Here is a 14,151-nt window from a genome sequence, read left to right as displayed (position 1 = left end):
CACTGGCCCATCAATAATGTTCCTTCAGCAGTTCCTTAAATGCCACATTTGTCAATTTACAGGTTGTAAAAGCTTTTTTTCCTGCCCTCACACCCAATTCTAGTATTGATCTACAGTAGAGATGACCTCTGTGTGTTCTTAAAGTGATCGATAATTGGTTTTCCACTTGCTTACTTCTTTCTTTGACTCAAAAGACATCGTGTTTTGTCTTAATTATCATTATCATGTAGTTGCTTGTATTCACTCTCAGTGAGAGTCTCTCACGAAGGAACTTTGGGATAAGAGGTCCTCTTTAGAATCAAGTCTGTGTCTAGCCTGGGCTTTTATCCTCGGTTAGCTGTTTCTGATTTTGTGATTATGAAGAGTCATGAGGAGCTTCTGTTCTTTCTCTGCTGAACACATTACAGCCCTTTGCCTGTAAAGACCTCTTAGAAATTGACTGTGCCACAGGACGACCAGACTATCTCTGCCCTCTGATTTGGGAAATCAACACGTTTCCAGTGAAAGCATCACAGGTGTCTGTAAATTGAGGACTGCGTCTCTTAAAGTTACTCAGCCTTTTACACTTACATTTTATAACAGGTCATTTCAGGACATGGCTCAGTTTGTGACGGAATACGCTGTTTTCGCCATGCTATATATATGCAGCATTTATGAACATCTTTTAGCAAAGTGTTTAACATAGAGAAAATCCTTGAGAAGACTGCATTCAGGGCAGACACACACAGAAACACAATGCTCATTCTCCGAGTTTAAAAAGCAGTTGTATCAAGGCCCCCTGAAAACATGCAGTCAAACAAGTGAGGAGCAAACCCTGCATAAATTAAAGATAATCTGGGATAAATTATGTAAATTTATTCAAAAGGGTAACGACGGGGAACATCAGGGTAGCATGTTATTGAAGTTAAAAATCCTGCCACCAGATGAAACTGAAAGTATGTGAGCAGAGAGCCTGAGGTTGGGACAGCTCCTTATAAACAGGGAGAGTAAAAAAGTGTTTGTAAATCAAAACTTTAAAAATATTTTTATTTTTTTTTAGTACCATTATATATACCTCCCAGAATAGTGACAGTAAATTTTTTTGCTGTTTGGCTGTTTTGCTGTAATGATTTACCAGATGTCTTCCAGCACGTTGACAGTACATAGACTCTGATTATGCTCCTGGGGTTGTGTTTTGGAGCGAAAAAAAAAATCGGAATCAATAGCCTACAATATGCAGTTTATAATGAGAAGATGTACAGTACCCCGGAGCAGGGCAGACTGTTAAAATCATGCAAATCTCAATGCTTATTTTATTCTGCATAAATGAATGAAGTGGGCAGTACCAAATGATGCAAAGGAGGGTTCATGCTTGAAGAACAACTACCATTTTACACAGAAACTGCTTTACACTGTAGGTCATTCTGATTTGGCTTAACTTACCATATGTATGAAAGGAAAAGGTAAATGTCCGTTGTTTTGTCGTTATTTACTGATGTCAATGAGTCCTCAGCTGCCCGCTTACTGAGAGTTATCGTCAGCTAAAATCACTGTGGGAAACAAAAAAGGACGCATGACCTTTGAGCATGACAGTTAAGGCCCGAGCAGGTATCTGTGCCATTTAGCTGATTTACACATCTGCACTTAACTTTTATTTTTCCATTATTCTCAGTGATATCAACATTATTTCAGCAGCTGGTAAAGGTTTTGAGATGCAGTTTGAAAATGAGTTGTGGATAAATTAAAGAAAGAACAAAGAATATGTGTTAACATATCTTTTTTTTTTTTTTTTTTTTTTAGTCAGCAGGAGGAGAAGATGCTTCACACAAGTTTACCAGCCTAAAGTCTGAGAAACACTGAAGACTACACAGCCACGTCAATGAAATAACACAAACTCACATGCACCTACATGCATGTTTGAACAGGGCTGGAATGTGTATCTCATGTGCTTCAGTACATATCACGTGTATCAGTGCGTGTGCTTTGCATTGACTGTCTCAAGAGTGAGTGTGTTATATCCCCACTCAGCCCTTCTTACACAAATAGTCCTCGGTCACCACCCCACCCCCACTCCCCGACCCCCACCCAGTCTTACTCCCAAGCCACCCCCAGTCTTCAGGGTCATTGCTGATCTTAGGCTCCTAATATCGCCGTCATTTAACCCACTCCCTTGTCAAAAGGTCACTTGCTTTCACCCCACGGCGCAAAACATCGCACCCCTCCCAGATCTTCCGTTCTCGCCTTTGCTTGCAGGCTCGGCTCAGGCAGCTCCGTGCTGTTTTCGTGTTATCCCTTTATCAAAGCGCAATGCCTCTGGACAGGGCGTCTGCCAAGGTGCAGTGAGGTTCTATTCTTTCCTTAATGACAGAGTGCCTCAATTACAGCTAGCACTTGCAGGTGCCTCAACTGCTTTCATTGCTGTTTTTTTAATTAACATTATCATTTGCTTATTTATTTTTATTGTTCACCATGGTCTTGGGGACAGGCAATTTTAAAGTCTGAATTTACCAGGCGTCTTTTGTTTGTAATTCCGCTAGAGGACATGCCAAATTGAGCTCATCATTTCAGTCTCCCTCAAAATGAACGCACCGTGTCAAAACTTTCAAAAGCCCGATGAACGTGCAATCTTAATCTTCGCCCGTTATTTTTTTGATAGGCTTGCGTGAGACGGTGATTAACTTCAGCGTGTCTGTGTGTGCGTCTGTGTGTTTGGGGGTAGGCGGGGCCGGTGAAATGATTCCGCTCTTTAGATCTGGAATCTGATGCTGGAAATTGTGCGTTTAGTGGTGCCACCGACAGCGCCGCTGCGTTGATGTGGGCTGTGGGCGGCGCACGCTCCCAATCATTCTGCCCTGCACAGGCTCGCATCCCCGAGTAAGTGCAGCCGCTCCGGAGCGAGACACCCACGAGAGAGGAGCGAGTGTCAGAGAGGGGAAGAAACACCATCGGCATGAACCAAGTATAGCATCCCCACGCACCTCGGGAGTACAGTTCCCCTACTGCAACTCATCTTTTCTCAGACTGTAACATATATTTCTGCACAAGTGCTTAAGAGGAAGACTATGGAAGTGACGGTAACCAGAAGCTTTTTATTGCTCGCTCAGCTCGTGGTCATCTTTCAGATAGGTAAGGGCTTTGATTGCGTGATATGATTCCTTATTTGTTTAATTTTTCAAGCCACACTGTCTACCCTTAAAAACAATATTTTTGCACTCTAGTGGCGCTATATCGGGCATTCTCCGATTTCATGCTGCAGTAGCGCGGTGTTAGCGAGACATCAAGCAGGCTGCGTTACAGCCACGAGAACAGCAAGTGCGTCAAGTTCAGGTATCATTCCCGTATTTTTGCACTTCGTCCAGAAAGTCGATATTGCGCTATTCAAATAAAGCTATGGAAACTTTTTTTTAAAACTTTCATATAGACGTTGCTATTTTTTATAACTGTCAGTTAAATTAGTTTTGATTATGGCACGCTGGAAAGCGCGACCGTCACCTTGACGGTGAATGGACAGTAAGTCTTAGTGCAGTTAGAGTGCGCGGTCTTTTTTAAGTAAAAAGTATTTTTATGTACGCAGTTAAATGAGAATTTTTCTCTGGCTGTTTTACCTAATTGATTTTTCATACATACAATTATCCATTTAGGTTGCACAAAACAATGAAGCATGCTGTAATCATATTTTCAGTGTAATGTATAGGCCTAGGCTCCATTTACTTGTGGTAATTGGGACAATGAGGACCACCGACACGCATATCAGCATATCAGCGTTAGATTCACTAGAGAGCGGAGCTACACGTACATGCTTAAATAGCATGTGTGAAATAGTCTTCTGATCCAATTAATATGTTTCCCTCGGTAGAGATGTATTTTTGATTTAAGACCGGCTTTATATTAATTGGTGGGAGGGAATAAGGACTAATTAGGGAGAACGTGCTGTAATCTATGGAGAACTGTGACAGCCCGGAGGCACCTGTAAATGTGATTTGAAAGGAAATGAAGTCAGGAAATTTATTAAAGAGCAATTACGAGGGGTTAATTGCTTTAAAGATTTTGTTGACCATACCCTCACTGGCCTTTATTGACCAACATGTCACTTGCCAAAAGTCATAGTATGTAATATTATGTTCTTAGTATTGTATAGACTGTATTTATGATTTATGATGACAGAATACATAGGTTAACCATAGGCGTAACAGGTACACCTCCATTGAAAAAGCTGCATGCTTAACCTTGTGTTACTATTATTTTATTTAAGAGTAATCATCAGTCTCTTTTATTATTATAACAATTTACAGAGGTTCATGAGCATATGATGTGTGTATTTTATCATTAGCATTACCATTAATAAAAAAAAAAAGATCAGAATACAGTGATTTACAAGTGGAGTACAGTAAGGGCAAGTAACAGCGTTTCGTGCCAACTCTGACTGAAGAGAGAGGTGTTTTTGTTTCATCCGGTCTGAGCTGTTCTCCCAGATCCGGTCTCTGTATCCAGCTTCATTATTTTACACACGTTCAGTACAGAAGTGCCAAGGAGGAGACTGATATGGTTGGTTTAATCTTTTGGATGCGAGGGGAGACAAAGATTTAAAAAGCTGGCCAAAACCAGGCTGCTTGGAGAAAAAGGACGCTTTTGTGGCAGGGCTTTTTGAACGGGGATATTTAATGTGTTGGTACCTGCTCAATGCTCGGCTGTATGTTTCTTTTTTTTCTTCTTCCTTTCGCTTCTTTCAGCCGGGCACTTTAAATGATGCTTTGATGGATCCCGGAGCACAAAGGAAGTGCCGTTTGGTTGGAATCGGGAGGCAGGGCCTTATGGGAAAAAAAGCCACGCGAGTGAATGAAACGCAGACCCAACACCATCTGTTTCCCAACATGCCCTGCTATAGATAGCCTATTTTCACTCCGCATCACGCGTCGCGCGGTGCATTTTTTCGGCAGAGGATATCCTGGAGGCTTTGGTGGACGTGGTGCTTGAGGCAGATGGCTGGCACAGCGAGCCAGTCCACCTGTCTGTCTGTGTGTCAATCAATCAGACTCCAGGGGCCATGCCCATTACACATTAGATCTGCCCCCACCGCCCCACCCCTTGGTTTTGTGGTGTCTGTATCAGAGCTAAGGGGACGGACTCTTGCAGATGCAGTATTTGGTCATTTAAGAAGCAGCATTAATAGCGCTTTAACAAATCATAGTGCGGTTAAGCTGCTATAATTAAAACACTACTTGCATATTCAGATATATTTTACAGATACACATCTCTAGCTCAGATATTGGGATGCTGGGAATACAACAGGATGTATGACCAGGAGCACCACCACTTGCCATTTGTTTGCCTTTCACCATCAATTTAATGCAACCCCCTACAAAAAAACATAAATAAAGCTCTTAGGCAACAGGCAAAACAGACAGGCAGAGAAGTAAAGCAGCTTTCTCTTTCAAACTTCTTCCTTCCTCTGTCTCTCTCTGTCTCACTCTCACTTTCTGAAGGGTTGGGATACCCTTCCCAGCAGCCTGGCACGCCTGGCTCCTACTGTCTCTGGAGCCGGTGAAAGGCGGGGCAGGTTTTCAGTGGACGGCAGTGGGGGTATTTGATGACCAGATTAGTTGGTATTAGGCTCAACGGCATTCACTCAAGCATGGAGAGGGGCACATTGAACCTCAGAATCCCTCTTTCTCCACACCAGTATGGTGGAGGCGGGGGGGAAGGGGGCGCTGAATGGAGCGGGAGACTTGGGAATCGAACCTCTGCACTGGGACGGAGGACTTAGTCCCCCCTGTGAATTATGCTGTCAGCTGCGAGATTGTTTTTTGTGAGAGCTGGCAGAGGGGACGGTGTTCGTGGGCGCGACGGCGACACAGGAAGCCTGGGGGTCCCTTTGTGGGAGGGTATGTGAGTGTGACACTCAAACAGGGGCTCTGATTTGTCCCAGCGGCGGGGTTGCAGGGCAGGATGGTTTCACACTGAGAGAGAGAGAGAGAGGGAGAGAGAGAAGGCCCAAAAGCACAGTGTATTCCACCCCTCAGGCGAACGTTGGCTGTGCCAGGGACACCTCAGACAAACGCACCACCCCGCAGTGTCGCTTTTGAGTCCCCCGGCCAAGAGAAACTGCAGTGTCAGCCGCAGCCTGGGAGGGACGGGTTTCTGCGGTGCTTTGTCCCCCCCAGTTTCTCCTGGCAGAGTTTTGTCCCTCCTGTCTTTCCCAGCAGCACCTTGTCCCGCCAGTCTCTCTCGGGCAGTACCTCGTCTGCTCGCTCTCTCAGCAGCGCTTTGACCCTCTCGGGGCTTTGCCCCTCTTTGTCCCACCGGTCTTTCTAAGAAACACTCTGCCTCCAATGTCAGAGCTTTATCCTCTAGTCTCTCCCAGCAGCCGGTTGTAGCCCCAGTTTCTCTTAATTTAGCTCATTTCAGAGGCACTTGATTGGCAGGACAAAAAAGGAAGTGTTTCCAAAGCAGGTCAAATGCATGACTGATAATAATGCAATAATAGTTATAATAATTGTAGTAACAATAGCACCCCATTTCTGTCTGTGTAGAGTGCTGGCTGTGTCACACAAGCTGCGACAGGTGGTTACTGGGTGGGAAGTGGGGCTGTTTGTCACTCTCTCTCCTTTGCTCCTCTCTCCCAGCCTCCCCCTCTTCCTCCCCTCTCTCTCTCTCTCCCTCTTTCTTCACCTCTCTCTTTCGGATTTTCCCATCTCCCTGCCTGGTGCGACAGACCCTGCAGGTTCTCCTGTGGCTCTGGGCCAGTGACGTCCATGCTCGTGACTGACCGGTTAATTAATTACAGCAGACGAGGGTGGCCCGTCATGTATCTAAAAGGGCCGGTTGTAACGAGGCTGTTTGGGAGAACAAGAGGAGTTCTATTGAGCGGCTCGTGAAGAATTATCGATTTCTCGCTCCTCTCCAGCCGTCTGTGTGTGGTCTCACACTGCCTCTCATAATGACACTTTCCGTTTGAACAACCGAATTTTAACATAAACTGAGGAAAAAAAGTATAACCCCCCAAAACCAATATTATTTCCAGAGGAGCACTAATCAGTCTGAAGTTTTCACTAGTGTTTTGTGGACGCTTTGGTTAGACGTTGGGTGTGAAAGTGCACGCATTTACGGCACAACGGACGGGAAAATTGATGGATAGCCTGTCTGTGACAGGATAGACCATCTGAGAGGCAGAACAATAATTTCTGTTTAGTTGGTAAAAGCACTGCTGTGAGGATTTGACCTTTTTTCAGGCACCTTAGCATTCTGTGATAAGCCATTTGGAATCAGTAATCCTGGTACTTACTAATGAATAAGGAGTCTAAAGTTTTCATTCTCTGTGAGAAATGATTTGCTTAAGTGAAATTCTGACAAGCTGCTTCATTGCATCTTAATCTAAACACCGGTTCTTGACATGTTGACAGATCTGGGGAGAAATAATTGTCACGGAATTAGAAAGTCTTGATTGTACCAGATGGTTTTCACAGTTGACGGTTTTCTCATGTTCACAGACAGGACTGCTTAATCACAGGATTGAAACATGAATGATATTATGGATTTCTATTGTTTCACATGTGAGGGTTTGAAAAGAATGCTGTCAGATGTTTGTAATGGCTCATCAGAGGTTCATCAGCAGTTTATGTTTGGTTTAGCAGTGGCTTATATGTGGTTTGTCTCAATCAGTCAATCGAAGACAACAAAGTTGTGAATAGCAAAAATCTGTAGATTTCCTGTATGCTGCTCTACAATTCTGTCAGTGTCCTGTTTGGATTAATTCCAAAATGCACTATGATTAGAAAGTTTGCATGCTTTTAAAGTCTGGCCTCTTTGTGGCTTTAAGATGGTCACCAGCTAATGTGCCTTTACACCATAAATGAAGCAAGTTTTCCAGAGTGTGACAGAATGTGAATGACATTTTCAAGTACAGTTTCTTATCCGATGCATTAAAAGTGAGAAACACCAGGTCTGTTTGTGTTTCACGAGAGCTGCCAGCTCCACTCCTGTGGACTAATGCATGAGTTTCTGTGAAAGAGATTCAGACTCAGAGAAACTGGGGTGACTGAATGTGTTGGCATGGTTACGGAGCTGACTGACAGCTTGTTGTTAAAGTGTGTCAGGGTCAGCCAATCACATAGCCTGCCTTCATTGCCACACCCACAGCTAACCCTCGTCCTCACGTGAGTCTTCGTGCCTCTCACACGTGTCCCTCTCCAATTAGGAAATCACTTGAAATAGCAAGCCACTTAAGTCCTTGGGCCACTAAAGACATCTTGTGATGGGAGAGAGATACCAGAAGTTATTATGTGCCAAATTTTCCATATTAATCACCTTTTCCCAGCTAGAACCCGGATGAGCATGACAGTTTTGAAAACCCGGTAAAAGGCAAGTGAGTTTACAAGACTGGACTCTGACATGGGATGGTAGATGAAGCCTTCATTTCAACATGGTATTATGTCATTTTGCTGAATGTTACTTCTACAATAGTCTTCTAGTGAGGAGAACTCTCTCTAGAAAGTGAAAGAAGGGCAAATGACATCGGGGCAAATTCACGTGCCTCATTCGTGAGACTGGGGTTTCAGGCCGTCGTGCTGTGGAGAATATAAAGATTCACTGACCTTAATCATCTTATTGACTCGTGCCCTTCACTTTGCCCGTGTCAGCTGATCTGCACACCGTAAAGATGATTTTATCTGCACGCAATTGAGTGCAGAATGACACAAATTCTGTGCCACTCTGCCTCAACGCAGACACATGGTCAGCGTTCTTTGTTTCTACCTCTTAGATGTTTTTCACTCCGGTGCTGTCCGTGTCCTAACTGTGCGATGAGTTAAAGATGAAACATACTGTACTTTCTAATGACGTTGCTTTATTCTGGACATCAACAGGACCACAGGCTGGTTTTTCACGTATGCTGTAGAACCGCTCGTTCTGTGGTCTGCACTTTTACCAAGGAGCAGTGTATCGACCTGCGTGTTCATAACAACAATGCTGGAGAGCGCTCTAGTTTGTGCATGTTTAGTCGCAAGAGACATTTGCGGTAATAAGATTTCTTTCAGTCTGTTTTGTTGGCTGTAACTTGCTTGAATGCCAGTCTCATAGCTAACATTAGCTTTCAACTTTACTTCGCTGTCATAGGTGATGAGCATTGCTGTGAGCACTTCCATTTTTATACCTCCTCAAGTCACTCTCCTGACTGTAAGATCTTCGCTACTCATTTTACATTTCAGCACAGCAATACAGCGTGCCAAAAAGTAAACAGACACACACCCCTCACAGTTTAATTCTTGTTGGCAACTGTTGTTATCACGGTAATAATACCTGCCTTATTCAACTCAATCAGAGGTACTTCCTGCCAAAATGTAAGCCTCCCTGGAGTGTGCTGCAGCACTAGCTCAGGAACCATGCCAACCAGGTGCGATCTGCGCTGTAGACCGTGTCCGCGGGGAGCCATTTTAAGGACTCCACCAGCCGCACTGAGTTCCCGGAGCCTTCCAGAAGGTCTGAGGTAAACTTCAGTAAAAGGGAACTAAGGTGGATGTGGTAATGGAAGCCTTAAGCCTTAAGCCATCTTATCTGTCCTATTCATCATTTGGAATGAGAGCCTGGAGAGGGAATGTGAGGGCGGGACATGATGGCTTGGTGATGAGTGTGGTGAGGCAAGACCCTCTTGTTTCGAGGAGGGGGATGATGGGAGATATTAGGTCCATAGCTTGTGAGTGTTAAACATGTTTAATTCGCTCTGGACTTCAGATCCCAGTAGCTCCTATTCAGAACACTTGGTTCTGCTTATCAAATAGCCCATTTAACAGATCTTTCATAAGGTGGCACCTCCTACAACACAGTGTCCCCCTCCCCTAAAGGCCATACCTAGCCTCTGAGCTTACTGAGTGTGTGAATGTGTGTATGTGTATGTGTACTCTGTGTCTAAGTGTGTGTGACACAGTGTGTGAGGTTGCTGGCAGATGAAGGGGAGGAGACCTGGCACGCTCTGCTGATCTGGCAGGAAAGAGTGGTCAGGTGCCACCCTCCGTGTTTCTGGACGTACGTGCCCCCCTCCCATTTGTGCCAGGAGAGAGGAGTGGGCGCGGGTGTTGCTGTGGACAGGGCTGGGTAGCACCGCGGGCAATGCCAGGTGCCCGCATGCACGAGCATCCTATAGGGAAGGGAAGCGTGCACATGCTGTGCAGCCAGACTGTCTGACACACACACACACACACGCACACACACGCTCTCTCTCTCACACACACACACACACACGCACACACACACACGCTCTCTCTCACACACACACACACACACACACGCTCTCTCTCACACACACACACACACGCACGCTCTCTCTCACACACACACACACACACACACACACACGCTCTCTCTCACACACACACACACACACACACACACACACACACACACACACACACACACACACACGCACGCTCTCTCTCTCTCTCTCTCACACACACACACACACACACACACACGCTCTCTCTCACACACACACACACACACGCACACACACACACACACACACACACACATCTACAGCACCTGGGGACTCATGTGCCAAGTGTTTCTGCCAATAGGATTCATGGGCCATTCTGCAAATAATATCAGAGTCGCTACACAGTGCAGGGCGTGAAATTGTGAAAAGCATATTTATAGTGGCGTTTTTAAGCCAGTGAAATCGCATGAGAGGAAAGCAAGCATGACCTTGTATGGGATGCAAGAAGTACCTTTGTATTGTGTTACTCATCACATTGAAAATTCACAGAGGAAATTATGTGTATAATATTTTATTAATGGCATACAGTGTATCTAGTTTATATTCTTTGAATCTGTGTCAAGGTCAATGGATCTTTGACACACTTTTTCCCTTTGGAGGAAAGGCTGTAGTGTTTGGGGGATTTGATTTGAGTCAGATGGAAATGTTTTAACAAAATGTATACAGTTTTGGTTTTAAAATCTCAGTTTTATTTGACTATGAGTCTTGAAATTCTTCTAAAAATGTGCTTTGGGTCACCATGTGAATCCTTCATTTAATAAAGCCAGTGGGGCACTGAGACATTATCTTGTATTTAACATTAATTGTGAAAGAATGTAGTGAAAATACTAAAATGGACATGTACGCTGAAACTGTGTCAATTACTTTCGCTTTTCAGTGTTTTATGTCTTATCGTCTGCACTTCGAGGACTTACTTTGTGTCGGAAATTCTCCCTAAAATACTGTGACCTCCCACGAGTGTAAGGATGCAGAACAAGAGGCTTACCGTCAGTGATGCAGTTGAATGGGTAATTGCCACAGACGAGAATGAGAGTTTTCAGCTTAACTGAGTTTGATGTTACTCCCGAGGGGGGATGTCATTATTACATTACAGGACTGCGGTTCCGTCAGGATCAATTCGTACTTCCGCACAGGTGATCCCGGGCACAGGGATACGATTAGGGGCTCGCCGCTCTCGGAAATGCGATGCAGGTGACAATAAAGAGCCTTTCTCTGCTGGTGAAATGCAATCAGCTCATTATAAGAGGTCGCTCAATGGAATCCTCCACCAGAACACGGAGTGACCGGGCAAACGGGCGGCCGGAGATTTTTTTTTTAAGCAGTTCTATTTCTGTGGCCTTTTCTCGAGTGCTGGTTTGCTACCCCATGTGAGATTAGGTTAAGCCTGTCTAGACTTTCATGCCAACTCCCAAACCCCTAGGATCACAGAGTTCTGTATTCAGAAGGAATCCTTTATATGAGTGGAAATCTTGTTAAAACGATTTTCCAAAGCGGTCTAAAGCCCCTCTTTTGAGCGGGGAAAAAACATCATATGCTCATCGTTGTTGTTTGTTTTTTGAACCAAAGGAGGGCTTTTGGGTGCAAGGAGGGGTTGGGGTGGCATGAGGGGGTTAGCCCTTTTATCAAGGCCATGAGTTTTTATTTTTAGTCACCCACTACTGCCTTGATGCTTTTAAAACAGCCACACTGACAAGAATGAATCCAGTGAATTCATTCTTATCTGTTTGACTAACATATCTTCTATGCCACTAGGCAATTTTCACTGGATTGAAAAATGGTCATTTCCATCACATTTAGCAGGGTCTTCTAAACCACTCTTGTCACCATATGCCTTTCTACTTCTTATGCAGTTAGATTTGATTTATGTGGTGTTGCTTGCTGAATTCTGTTCTGCCGGGGTGGGAATCTTCAGTAACCTCGTAGACCCACTCATATTCCTGATCCAAAATCACGTGTGCAATTCTGGTGCTGCAAAATTACAGTTGATTATAAAAGAGAAATTTGTAGGTGAACTTTGGATTGCAAGACACGAAATCCTGGATCCTGAATTCTAAAGTCTTTATACAGCAACCTGCTCCCAGCCAGCTGTGATTTCTTGAGAGGATAGTGCTTTCCATCTGTGCGGTGTGTGTTTGTCATAACAAAAGTTCTGTACATCACCGTCGTGCCCGGGGTCGGTACCCCCGAACCCAGTGTCACATGCTAGAGCAGTGAAATCCGCTGTGATCGAGATGTCTCGGTTGAATCGCCAGACCGTGCTGTCTGGCGTTGAGCCCAACCTTGACTTTTTAAAGACATATAATTCTGAAACTGTTCTGCTGAGAACAGTAGTATCATGTTCAGCCACTTCGCAAAGGATAGCATGAATGAATAAATAAAACCAATCCCTTCATTAGTTAAGGGCTCCTCCAAGGCAGTGCAGCTCTTTTATTCTGGCTCATTACAGCCTCTGAGTGTCAAACTGCAAACATGCAGCAGTGGGAGTTGTATGCTCTGTCTCGCATCATTTCCACAATTTTTATTCCTGCAGACAAAAGAAAATATATTTTTCAGCGTAGACCTAATTGGAATTTTAAAGTTGAAATGAAAGAACGCAGAGAGGGTATCTTTTTGTTGTTGTTTTCCCTCTCCACGTTACATTATTGGCTTAGCAGGCACTCTTACTCAGAGTAACTTAAACAGTTTGCCTTGATACAGCTGGATATATACTGAAGCAATTTAGTTTAAGTACCTTGGTTAACGGTGAACCACCTGGGACTCAAACCAGCAGCCTTTGGTTTACAAGCCCCGTTCCTTGCCGCTATGCTACGCTGCTTCCCTCTTTGATGGTACATGACTCAGACTGTAAGCTTGTATCTCATTGAGCCATGAATCCTGTCCGCAACTGGAGCCAAGGAAGTCTGCGTTGGGAGACTGTAAATGGCCTTGAATGGTTCAAAGTAAATGAGCGGTTTAGGTTTGTTATGGTGAAGTGCTCTAGCTCTCCTCTAAATCATCCTCTTTTGTAAACAGTACGTGAAATGATGTTGGTGTTTAAAGCATCTGCAGCCCCTCTGTAAATGTTTAGAAACGTTCACTGAGTAAAGTAATGGCCGAGGAGGGGAAAAGGGGGTTGGGTTATAAAAAAAAAAGAGAGGCTTTTTTGTTCCTGGACTTCAGGAAGTCTGTCTGAAGTTACACTGATGGGTGACAATAACCGGGATTGTGTGTGAAGTCACAAAAGATGGTGTTGTTGAAAAGGTTGACTGGTGGACTTGGCTCGCAGGAAAGTGTGACTTCGGACTGGAGAGAGAGAGAGAGGGAGAGAGAGAGAGTCTGGCCATCTGCTCCCCCCTGGTAAAATGATATAAACTCATATGGAGCCAGAGTGAAAGGAGACGGCCTGAATTTGTGTCCATGGTAATGGGTGCGAGACTGGAGGAAGTCACAGTGGCCAGAAGCCATGAGGAGGTCCGCTTGTTCTCCGGGAGTCGGGTTCGATGCGTCCTGCATGCTGATTGAGGCCTTGTTCCAGTCGGATGCTCTGATTGTGGCGCAGGCGGAAACTGAATGCCACCACTGGATCGCAGTGGACTCTCGATTGCCGTTTTTCTGTCCCCAGCAGGTGGCCGTAGATTGACGTGGCGGGAACACTGCCTGCCTTTGTGGAACCTGCTAGCTGATCATATTTCCATTTTGACACACGTGTGTTTTTGGCGGCGGTCCAGAGAGGATAAGTTTGGAAACTGATCACAGAATTCATTATTGTTGTTAAATCATTCAGGTTCAGTCCTGGTTTTAACGCTCTGTAAAGGCAGATCATTGTTCTACACACACAGACACATATAAACACACACATCTGCATATGCGGTTGGTAAAATTCAGAAACACATATACACACACACACACACACATATACACACAGTCTT

At 44.6% G+C, this 14,151-nt stretch overlaps 1 protein-coding gene across 4 annotated transcripts in view; it reads left to right on the top strand.

Annotated features, from left to right (window-relative positions):
* Positions 1 to 2,765: 2,765 nt before the first annotated feature.
* Positions 2,766 to 14,151, top strand: part of ptprz1a (protein tyrosine phosphatase receptor type Z1a) — a 63,516-nt gene continuing 52,130 nt past the window's right edge. For all 4 annotated transcript variants that reach the window (XM_036517675.1, XM_036517674.1, XM_036517673.1 and 1 more), the window contains exon 1: positions 2,766 to 3,105. In XM_036517675.1, the coding sequence (XP_036373568.1) occupies positions 3,042 to 3,105 (64 nt within the window). In that variant the 5' untranslated portion in view covers positions 2,766 to 3,041. The remainder of the gene's footprint in view (positions 3,106 to 14,151) is intronic.

Source organism: Megalops cyprinoides, chromosome 23 (genome assembly GCF_013368585.1).
Source record: "Megalops cyprinoides isolate fMegCyp1 chromosome 23, fMegCyp1.pri, whole genome shotgun sequence".
Lineage (NCBI taxonomy): Eukaryota > Metazoa > Chordata > Actinopteri > Elopiformes > Megalopidae > Megalops > Megalops cyprinoides.
The sequence above is the reverse complement of the archived record's forward strand: the minus strand, read 5'-3'. Positions and strand labels throughout refer to the sequence as shown.